The 12121-nt window shown below is 38.3% G+C and overlaps 1 protein-coding gene across 8 annotated transcripts in view; it reads right to left on the bottom strand.

Moving 5' to 3' along the window:
* Positions 1-8622: 8622 nt before the first annotated feature.
* myo5aa (myosin VAa) overlaps positions 8623-12121 on the bottom strand; it is an 88054-nt gene continuing 84555 nt past the window's right edge. For all 8 annotated transcript variants that reach the window (XM_038267722.1, XM_038267719.1, XM_038267725.1 and 5 more), the window contains 5 exons: positions 10980-11130; positions 10353-10635; positions 10108-10282; positions 9955-10035; positions 8623-9792 (listed from right to left, as the gene is read on the bottom strand). In XM_038267722.1, coding sequence (XP_038123650.1) covers positions 9640-9792; positions 9955-10035; positions 10108-10282; positions 10353-10635; positions 10980-11130 — 843 coding nt within the window. In that variant the 3' untranslated portion in view covers positions 8623-9639. The remainder of the gene's footprint in view (positions 9793-9954; positions 10036-10107; positions 10283-10352; positions 10636-10979; positions 11131-12121) is intronic.

The following is a 12121-nucleotide window of genomic DNA, read 5'->3' as shown; positions in this document are numbered from 1 at the left end:
TCCTCCACATTGGATCAGTCCATTTGCTGCACATGTTCAGAAAGGTCCAAACAAACAGCAGCAAACCATTTGAAAACAATCGATGCGAAGAGCAGTGTTGCCAACTTAGCACTTTTTCTCTATATTTAGGGACTTTTCAGACCCTGCTCTCCAGAGCAAGTAGATTGGTAACCCCACCTCGTGCTCTCCTCTATCTTGTCTGCTGTCATGATTCATGCAGCTATTATTTCATCCAAATGAAAAATGGAGAACAGATAAGCAGATAATGGCTTGTCTACAGTGAAAAGAAGGACTGGGTTATTTACTTTTGCTGTCGCCTTTTTGGAAACAAAGGAAGGAGCAATCAGCTAAGTGAGCTTAGTGATCATCAAACGTCAACTGAGTACAAAATATAGAGAAAAACAACAAGAAAAGGGACAAGAAGAGGGGGAAAAAAACCTAGAATAAATAATGGATGTCTATTCTATCAAAATTTCTGTATCTGTATAATGGGTCTGTTTTATCTTCTCAATTGAGAGAACCCCCTGCCTTTGTCTAAGGCCCCAAATTTCCAAAATCCGCCCCTGCCCATAGCCAATACCCCTTTATCCCTTTAGTTTTGCATGAAAAATACACTTTAAGCTACCCCAACAGGGGTGTATCCTTTTATTAAAGTACAACGAAAATATTTAATTACTTACGTTTCGGAGTTTTTGAAGAGTATAGCGATCACACCTTCACCTTGTTTTTACTAAAGGGGAAACATGCCCATTGAGGCAGTTTGAAGTCTATTTTTCGTACAAAATTAAAGGGATAAAAACAAACCTGATGTCTTGCACACAAGTATTGATATTAGGTGTGTATATATATATATATATATATATATATATATATATATATATATATATAGCATGTATTATCACACATGTAGGATGTACCTTAACAACGTAAGAAATACATGTATTAAGAATTACATGTACTTTTGGCACATCTGTATTATAATGCTCCTTTAACACATTAATTTTATTGTGATGGATTTGTATAATATGTTATATTACATGATTTATAGACTTCATTGACTTCATAATGACTATGCAATGTGATGTGCCTATTTTTCTTTATTATAAGTTAAACTAATGTAGTTATACTAAAACAGCTGGTGTGTGTGTTGCACTCCCGAAACAGAAAGGACTCCGTCTTCTTCTTCTATTGAGTATTCTGGCAGTTTACATCCTGTGTGCATTACCGCCATCAACTGGACGGAGATGTAATTCAGAAATATAATGCCTATATATCTTTATATCTTCATGAAACTAAACTCTATCTATACTTACACACACGCACATACACACACTAAATTCTCCCAGCTAATTCTGTATCTTTTAAATATTTAATAAGTGCTTTAATTATCTTATCTGATTGATGCTTCCCTAATAAATCAGCCATCTTTACTGAACTCCCCATTACCCTTTCCAGTTCTTTCCTCTCTTTTATATATTTGCCACAATAGATCAACACGTGTTCTACTCCTTCGATTTCTCCACAATAACAACAATTACCCGTTGGATGTTTCCCTATTATTTTTAGACCTGCATTTAAACTGGTATGCCCAATCCTTAAGCTGTTTAACTCCCGCCACTAACACTGACGTAGTGCCTAGATCAGATATGCGTAAACAATAGTAACTAGATGCGATGTTCTAAATAACAGCATTGACCCAAAAAAAATAACGGTCACATGGAACAAATCAATAACACAGCGACCAAATATTATATATCTAAATAAAATATGTTCAGGGTGCAACATGTGTCAAAGTGAAGAATTTATCTTTATTTTAAAAGTCTTAAAGGAATAGTACACCCAAAACATGATTAGCCTTCCTTTTCTACTCACCCCCATGCTGAACAACACTCTGGAGTACTTTTTTGATATCTCAAATGCATCTGGAGATCTGGGAGGCTTCTTGCTGTCTGCTGACATTCAAATAATGGAGGTCCATGGTGCCCGAGACAGAAAGGTCCATAAAAGTCCACAAAAAACGTGTCAATATTCCTCCATACTGCTCGTCCAATGTATTCCAAGTGTCCTGAGTGGGTAGCTGCCATAATTTACTCGAAACGAAGTCATTTAGAATGTTTTTAGAGCATAAACAGTAGTGTATAGGATTTCCTGAAAGCGCGCACACGCGCGCTCACGACGCTACGGAAGCCGGCAGACCAAACCAGCGCATTCAGCTCGGCAAAGAACTCATGCTCTTCCTCAACACTGAAGTCCTCAGATATTTTTCTTTCGTTGTTTCTTTCTTTGCACAGGTAAACAGCACATTTCTTCTTCTACGCTTGCATTATTGGAAGAGCAGACGCTGAATGCGCACTTTCATCTGGTTTGATCTGCCGGCTTCCGTAGCGTCGTGAGCGCGCGTGTGCGCGCTTTCAGGAAATCCTATACACTACTGTTTATGCTCTAAAAACATTCTAAATGACTTCGTTTCGAGTAAATTCTGGATGCTACCCACTCAGGACACTTGGAATACATTGGACGAGCAGTATGGAGGAATATTGACACGTTTTTTGTGGACTTTTATGGACCTTTCTGTCTCGGTCACCATAGACCTCCATTATTTGAATGTCAGCAGACAGCAAGAAGCCTCCCAGATCTCCAGATGCATTTGAGATATCAAAAAAGTACTCCAGAGTGTTGTTCAGCATGGGGGTGAGTAGAAAATGAAGGCTAATCATGTTTTTGGTGTACTATTCCTTTAAGTCCCCCTGAAAATGAGAACATCATCGTTGTTCGGTGCTGCAGTGCACAGATTGTTTACATTGTGACCAGTCTAACTAGGGAGTACCAATATGGCGGCCGATGGCTTCACTTCAACCCTGTACTACCAATGGGCGATCAGCAATTCAATGAATAGCTAGAGATAAATGATTGGAACATGTGCAGGAACCTCTAGGCGCTTCATTTGCTCTATTCTGCCATCTAGTGGACAATAAATGTAAAACATGCCGTCTGATTTTTATGACACTATGGCTTTAAGAGTTTGAAGCATTGAATGAATTAATCAATGATGGTTTTGATACTTATACATGAATTATGAACTTTTATATGATGTCAAGAAAAGGACCTTCAAAAATATATGTCTTTATAAGACATAAGGAGTATGAGTGAAAGCGCTTTATAAATAAAGTATTTAATTAGTCTGTCTTTATAATACAATGAAATAGTATTTTATTCCTTTTTATTTAAAAATAACTTGTCCACAGTGTTCGGATGCAAGAGGTTTCTTTAAAAAAAAAAAACTATTTCACCTGCTTTAAAAAAAACTAATATTTTCATACTTGATAACCATTATGAACTGAAAATGCATTACTGTGCTTTTCCATGACCCTACCGATCCCAGCTTTCATATAATAAAATAAGAAAAAATAAATAAATAAAAAAAATTGTTATATACTCTCTCATGGCTCTTATCTGCATTTTTCCCTGAGTCCATTCAACTAAACATATGAATGAATAAAATAAAATACAAAAATCTATGGTGCACAGACAAAAGAAAAATTAAATAAAATCTAAAATGTATCCATTTTTTAATATAATTTCAACATTATAAAAAATTCTGTTCGATAGATGGTTGACTTTTAGCTGTAAGTTAGCTATACTAGATCTTTATTTAAGGCTTTATATCTGAGAGTTTTAAATTCTACTTTATTTTGGATTTAAGAGGAATCCAATGAAGAGAAGATAACATTGGAGAAATATGATCTTGCCTTTAAATTTCATCAGAACTCTGGTTTGCAGTATTCAGGATCAACTAATGGCTTTTAACCAGTTTGTGGATTTTCTGATAGTAAAGAACTACAATAGTCCAGGCTTGAAGCAACTTAACCTTTTAGAGCAGGAGTCTTCAACGTTTTCGAGGCCAAGGACCCCCAAACTGATTGCGAGATGGAGCGGGGACCCCCTAATTATATATATTGTATGAAATTGTGTTCTATCAAACTGGTCCTATAGTCACTTTATTACATATGAAGTCATGTAACTAAAGTCATTTCTCCCTGGGATAATAAAAGCATTTCTGATTCTGATTGATGGGACAGGCGTTGTGAATGAAACGGTGCCCAGGTTTGAAAGAGCTCCTGTGTGTCGCTGAATGTGTGCATTGATGACTGAAAGACATCTTCTGCTTTCATTTATCTGTTTACTACAGTGTGTTGAATTCATGTTAATGTGTATTTGAAGACATTTTAATTAATGCATAGAATTGCAGGAGGGAATATAAAAAAAAGTAATCAACCAAGACTTTTGCGACCACCTGTTGAAGACGTCTGTTTTAGAGCATTTAAAAATGCATGTCCAGACATCATCCCAGCATGTCTGGACAAGATATTTCCATGTTCGGCAATAATCCAGAGATCAAATAAGGACAATTTAGAAATCCATTTGATATTTGATTTAGATAACAAATCCTGATTAAACATAACACCCAGATTTTTAATGTTATCAGAGGCCAAATATACCATACAAAGGACAAAGTAGTTTCTATTTCAGAGTATGGTCCAAACGGAATAACTTCTGTCTTGTTTGAATTCAAAAGCAAAACCACATTTATTTAAAACCCTGAAGTCTTCCTGACAGTTTAACCAGGATTCATGGTGAAATCTAACAGCATCATTAACGTCATAGACATTCAGTGCAATCATTCTGTTACTAGAACTTAAAACAAGTTAGTCTTTTAGCTGCCAATCTGCACAGAGATGGCAACTTTTCTTTTTTTAGCTGATGTCCAGGTTGGGAAATATTTTATTTTTTCTAGCTTCAAGAGGTCTCAGACCGTTAATCCTTTAGAAGGGGCATAATATGGGAAACTAATGAACAGGGTGGTACCCAGAAGGTGTTTTCTTGCTGGCTGGAAGAAAATACATATAGTGTTAAATGTATTATTTCGTCCTTTAAATACCCATAGCTGACTCTATAAAAAAAAAAACTATAGGACCCTTAAAAGTAATACCGCAGCACTGCCTTTGATAAAAAAAAACTAAAGCTGTACAAACTATTTTATACTGCTGACTTTTTTTAACCTAAAGCTTATAGGTTAAAAAAAGGGGATTGGCAGTCTAGTGGTTAGGGCATCGTGCTTGGAATGCAAAAGGTTCTGAGACCCACTCTCACAGACTGCCACTCATGGTCCCTGAACAAGACCTTTAACCCCCACGCTGCTCCCCTGGGCTCTGCACAATGGCAGCCCACTGCTCCCCAAGGGGATGGGTTAGATGCACAGAGTTAATTTTGTTGCTCTGTGCTAGTGATACTGTAACTAAATTCAATAAAGTTGAATTCTTCTTCCTTTTAACTATACAATAAAACTTAAGGATTGAAAGAAAAAGCAGCAAACAAAGCTGGTAGCCAAAGCAACCGACATTACTGAATACCTTTATTTTACTTACAGAGTTGAACGTTTATTCCAGGTTTCCTAACAGTGAACACATTCACGAAGCACAGCTACCAGAAACTACAAACAGTCCAGGATGTGAAATGTACACATGGTTTTAGAGAGGGAAACATCCGGCACCGGCTGCAGCGCGTTTCCACCAGTATCACCACAGCTGCGCTCAGAACAGATTGTTTCTTCTTCTTGTTGTTTGTTTATGAACCTTTAAAACGGCACAATTAACTCTAGTGCTGATGATTATCTATAATGTCTGGGTCGCAGCTTTCTGCTTAGAGAGAAACAAGGAGACTGGAGCGATGATGACGTTTGCTTTTTTCAGCCAGATGGATGGGTAGTGCAGCTCCCAAAGTCACACACAGTCCAGCAAGTCTGGGATTTTTCTAGTTCTCCAAGTCTGTACTTGTCAGTTATTTTTCAGCCTTCTGTGCAGGATTGTAGCTGATGGAGAAACTGTACAAACCATTCATACAAGCTGCAGGACAAAGGGAATGCATCATCACAACAGAATTATCACTTTTTTTTTTTTTTTTTTTTTACATTTTCTACTGGTTTAACAGTGAGAGAACACAAAAATCCTGTATGGTGACAGTATGTGCAAGTCATTCACATAATGAGTTAGTCAGATAAGGCTTCTCTACAATATGCAGCTAAAATCATGACACGCTTGTTGAACATTGACATTCAAATGGTAAACTAAGTCCTTCATTACCGTCCGCTCCAAACAACAGATAACTACTGTTGGCACAAGCCAATAAACACAGACTGAACGATGAAATATGGTCCCAGTGAGAGCAGGAGGCCGGGAGATAACGCCACTGAGGATGCACCAATCTGACGTTTTAAGGCCAACATTTGGGATCTTTCTTCTAAGCATTTTATCTAATAAAATATTGTTTTTTTAATGCATCAAAGCAAAACCCCACCCCTAATTAATTTCTCTCAAGATAAAAAATTGCATTAAAGTAAATGCTGTTGATGGATGCATTTATTTATGCTTCAAAATTGTGGTAGTTAACGGTTTTGATGCGTTTATTATCACTGATTAGGAAGGCCGTGATACATGAGCCGTTTGATTGGTGCATCTCTCAATGTCACTCCCTCTTTAATCAAGACAAACCTTATAAATAATCTGGTTTACTTAGCTTTCTCCACCTTTTTGTGTCCATTTTAAAAGAAATAAATTCCAGTTCCAACAAAGAAATAAATCCTTCAAACATAAACAGTATCTGATAAAGCCTGGGTTTTTGGTGAAATAGTGATCAGAGGAGAACAGGCTCATTTTAAATACTAAGTGCAGAACAGGAAGAAAGATCAAAGTGCAGAACAGAAGGCAGAAAAGACAGAGCTGAGGAAGACAAAAAGTCTTTGTCACAACATGGGCAGATTTCCTGGGACTAGTCTACTCTCATGCGGACTCATTTCTTAAGCTGGTGATGTCTTTAAAGCCAAATCAATGCTGTTTACACCAATGAACAAAGCCTGAAATTCACCTTTAAAATGCTTGAGAGTGGGGGGGGGATTTATACATTTATTAGTTAATCTTAGGCTGTGCTAATCAAACTTCAAATACGTCACTTTCATTTTCCACCTTTTGTCTTCCTAGCTGTTGTTTCAGCTACTGTCTCTTGCTCTTTCCTTGCCTGCTCTCTTTTTCTCTCTTAACTGTAGGGTAAAAGTAAGAACATTCTGTTTAGGATGGAAAACATTCTAGGGAGGAAACTTGAAAGTTACCTTCCCTGCTTTATATATTCTTACCTCAGATAAATGCATCCAATGCAAAAATTTGTTTTGGCCATTTTGTTTTCTGACATCACTGGGTCTGGCACTGGTTTTGATTTGTGTATTTTTTTTTCAAAGTCGGTTCCTCTGTTGATACGACCCTAGATTTGCGTTTTAGCCAGCGATCTTTATTTGGAATATTTTATAGGTAAAAACATTAAACATTAAAACCAATGTGCTCTAAAGCTACATTCACATCGGAGGCGTTACGGGAATCAAAAGCGTCTGGTTTACATGCAAAGTCTATGGGGGCCAGCGTCTAGGGGTCCAGCCGCACATTTCGAGCTTTCTGGCGTCCAGACATCGGAGCATTCGAGTCTCTGAGCATCCGACGCTGGAGTTCAGCAAATTTAACTTTTGGCGCTGGACGTCGGAACGTCATCCAATCAGAAAAGCTCCAGGAGTTTTTTGGGGGAGACAGACAGTCCCTGCAAGCTGTCATCACTTCTGCAGACATTCTGCATAAATATCAATGGAGTTAAACTCCAAAGGTAAAAAAAAAAACAAGCTGGAAAATTTTTTATGAACTGAAAAAAAGTTTATAAATACCCAAATTAACTAGAAATGTTAAAACCTGCTGACAAAAAATATTAGATTGTATATTCTGTAATATTTTTTTTTACCGCAACTATACTCACTTCCAGCCACTTCTAAAACATCCATGTTAGTAGCTAAACATCCCCATGATTTTTTAAAAGAGAGATTTTCCCGAATTATAAAAAATGGATTTGCGGGAATGGATCAGAGAATGCGACAATCCTGCAGTGAATTTCAGACCATGATGAAGTTCCAAAACTTTAATGCCAAATTGTTTCTACAATGCTAGGCTAAAGTAACAAATATGTCAAGATATCTGAAGCAAAGCCAATGGATAGGAGCTGAGACAGCAGTTAAAACTAGATCGCTTCCATATCTGGTGGCTTTTGGTGACAAATGCCCATGTTGTGTTACAAAAACAGGAAGGCAAAGGTGGGACATAAGCAGAGAAAATTTAAAGTAGAACAGATCTGGAGCAATTTCTGCAAAAACATAGAAAAAAAAAAATCTCTTCCATTCATTCTGCTTAGTAATACATGGCTTTGTAATACAAACAATTGCAAACATGGCAATACTGAAATAAATAAGCACAGAAAGATAACGGAACATTTTCCAAGGCCCTGACCAGAAGAAAGTAATGAGAAACTACTAAGCTAGGTGTACGGTTGTACGCACAGATCTGTGCTTTTCCTGCAATGTTTGTGAATGTGGTCTACGGAGGTCCAACATGGACACAATAAAGATAATAAGTCACTGAACTCATCGGTTCTCATTTCTCAAAACAAAGAAAAAATATTGATATTAAATATATTAAACATGCCAATTCCTAGTTGTTTTTAATTTTTGAAAAACATTCAATTATTTCACTTTGGTTGTTTCTGCAGATTTTTTTTCTACTTAAAATCCAGTGAGCAAAGCAAGTACTGCCCTGAATAATAATAATTAACAAATAATTAAGAAATTTCACTTTTAATAATCTGATTTTGCATTTTGTAGCAATTGGGAAAAACCTAAGAATGAATGAAATATCTCTAAAATATATAAACTTTTTAAATAACCTTTTTATTTACATTGTGGCCCCTCAGGCCCTCCGTAGATAACTGTCCATGGTTTATTTCCTTGGTTCTGGTCAAAGCTGTAAACAGTAGACCTCATCGTAGCCTTAATGGGTTCTCTATAGATGCTCCTCTGCCAGAAACACATTAAATATCTACGTTCAAGACATAACGCTTTAAAATCAGTGCTGTACCCTTAAACTATATAACATACCAGTTATGACATAAATATTCTGTCTGTCAGTGAAGCTAACGCTAAGCCGTTTAGCTTGTCCTGATGGTCTCTGTTTTATTTTTGTTCTGAAATGCCAGTAATCCTAAAAAAAACAAAAGGGGAGGCTGGCAACAAAAGTTCAATAAATAAAATACAGGATATATATATATATTATTTATTTTCATAAAGATTTATTTATGCTTAAAATAACATATTACTGTTTTGGCCTGACTCTGGTGCTCAGAGGCGGATTAAAACCGGTAAAACTCACCTGTTTTTGCATCATCGTGTCACAGTAATTGATGACTTGCTAAATATCTCATTGCTGAAAGATAGCTACCTTAATGATGAGAGGAAACACAGAGGAAGGATGAGATGGATGCTGATGCAGATTAACTGACTGGATCTTATGGCTTCTTTAGCGGCAGATGTTTCTACAAGCGTTTAACAGAGCCTATGGGGGCGAGCAGTGTGCTGGAGAAGATAACGCTTATCTAGAAAGTGATAAAGATGTGTGAGCACTTCAGCTTTTGGACAGAAATGTTTATTCATATTGTATCAGAGCACTATAAAAGAAAATGTGGACGATCTTATAGGTGGCAGCTGCAGGGTTTGGGCTTAGCTTAGACTCTGGTGAGGAAGCCCAGGTTCAGAGAGGTGGGGATCTGGATGGTTTCCAGGGCGAGGGAGGATGGGTTAAATGGGAAGGTGACTGGGTAAATCATTTTGGTGTCCATTAAGAGCTGAGGACTCTCAAAGCGGTCTCGCAAACGGGTCTGAAAGAGAAGAAGAGTTTACAGATCAGTAATTACAAGCAGAGAAACTTTGTCTAAAATGAACATAAAGTCTCTGACAGGAAACGCTTCACGTGCATTAATCTCCTCTCACATCCATTCCCTTTATCATTAGAACATCATCTTTCCATAAGCATGGTTTACCTGGATGGTTCGTATGAAAGCCACAGAAACTCTCTCCTCAAACTCATTAACGGGAGTGTAGAGGTTCAAGACCTTCACAATCTGGAAGAGAAGTCATTTTTAGAGCAGGGCTGTTTATGGTTGTGATTTTTTCCAAGATGCTGCTGAGCTTACCTGAGCAGTGGTGAGAGCGTGACACATGGTGCAGATGGCCTCTGCGTCTTCGTCCGTCTTCTTCTTCACTTGCAGCAGCTGAGCAGCCTGGATCAGAGGCTCCAGGGTCTCTTTGGCTCCGCAGTTCATCAAGCCTTTGTCTCTTAGCCACTCCTCCAGCTGGCTCACGTTGTACCTGCAGGTATGCGTGATCAGCTCTGCTCCTACGTTAAGATGAACCAAACCCTGCAGCCAGCGTCTCCTACCTGATCTGCATGCCTTTGCTCCAGGAGCACATGTCCTTGCGCAGCAGCAGGTTGTTTAGGGTGACGGCACCGATGATGTAGAACAGCTGCTTCACCACCTGCTTGATGAGCTCGGGGTCGGTGCCGTGCTGACACACGGTGGAGTGGAAGGCGCTGAGCTGCCGCACGATGGAGTCCAGGGTGTAGGTGCCTTCGTCGGCGATACTGGACGTTCGCTTACGGAGGCCTGTGGGCTTCACTCCGGACACGCCCTGGATGGTCTCATGTTCCAGCATCCCACATACTGAAAGGAAAAACAAAAAGCACTTGAACTATGTGATATTCTGGACATTAAAACTAAACTACAAACTGCTGTGTTTCTGACTTGCATCTGAGTAAATGAAAATGGAAAGTGTTTTTTATTTTAAAGCATTATAAAGATTCTCCATTAATTTAGACCTAGACTTTACTTAGGTCGTTCTACTGCAACGATATTCCTGAATTGAACCATTTCCTCAATGTTTACAATTTGATAGTTTGCAGCCTCCCAAATTTTCTTCCAGCCTCCATTTCTCTCCCTTCATTCATCCATCAGCTGCAGAAGAAAAACATCCTGTAAATGTGACATTAGGAGTAGAATCTACCCACCTATCATTGGCTGGAGGATGTTCTCCATGCATTTAACCAGCTGCTGGTAGATCTGAATGGCCAGGTCACTGATCACCTGCCTGTACTCTGCCAGGTCAAAGTTGGACAGACAATGCTCATTCTGCCTCACCGAGTTGTGCTTCATAAAAGCCTGGAGGACAAACACAAAGCAGCCTTAAAAAAAGATCAAAAGCAGCACTATTCCCACTTCAGATCATCAGGAATTAAGGTTAATAATAAGAAATAAGGAAAGTAATGTTAAGTGTATATATAAAACCTTTTTAACAAGCAAATGTAGCAGGAAATTTGAATTATTCTCTGAATATTCATGCTGTTTATTCCTTCTTTGATTGTTTATTCGGTTTATGTACATTAATGAATACCTGAATGTTTGTGAGGTTATCTTCCATCTATAAACATTCAGAGGCAAGAAAGAAATAATCTAACCAGAAACAAAAGGACATAATGGAGCATTAATTCCCATATAAGAGCAGACAGAGGTTGAGGCTTCATCAAGGCCAAATGCTGGGTTAATATATTGGGCTTTTAATTAGAGAAGCATGATGCGATTAGAATGACTGTGATCATGGATCAGTGGGTCAGAGAAAGCACAACAAGAAAGATGGCAACAACTTTTTAACAGTTCTAGCTTGATTCATCTTTGGAATCAGTTTTGGAAGGATTAGACTTGGAGTTTTCGTTGAAACGTGAGCAGGAAGAGGCTCTACGCTCATTCATTTTTAAGAAGGACGTATTTGCCGTTTTACCGACAGGCTGTTTGTTCACACTGCCCCCACCAGCTTTCTGTCACTCTTACTACCGTATTTTCACGACCATAAGGCGCACCGGACTAAAAGGCGCACTCTCAGTTATGTGTCCCATTTCTGTATTTAACACACACATAAGGCGCACCGGACTATAGGGCGCGTTTTTTATATACAGGTACAAGTCCTCTACTACCTTTAAATACCTCTACTGCGTACTTAAAAATACAGCGGGGGCAAAACTGAGTATGATTGTGCTTTATTCATGTATTTATTACAAAGTATTAATCAAACCTGGCAGCTGGCCGTGAGACAGAGACATCGCAGATGACACAGCGCTGTGATCACTCCTAAATTAACTTAAAATCCTGAAACCTG

The sequence above is a fragment of the Cyprinodon tularosa genome, unplaced genomic scaffold, assembly GCF_016077235.1.
Source record: "Cyprinodon tularosa strain WSP-4 unplaced genomic scaffold, ASM1607723v1 ctg682, whole genome shotgun sequence".
In the NCBI taxonomy this organism is placed as follows: domain Eukaryota; kingdom Metazoa; phylum Chordata; class Actinopteri; order Cyprinodontiformes; family Cyprinodontidae; genus Cyprinodon; species Cyprinodon tularosa.
This window is presented reverse-complemented; position numbering and strand designations above follow the sequence as displayed.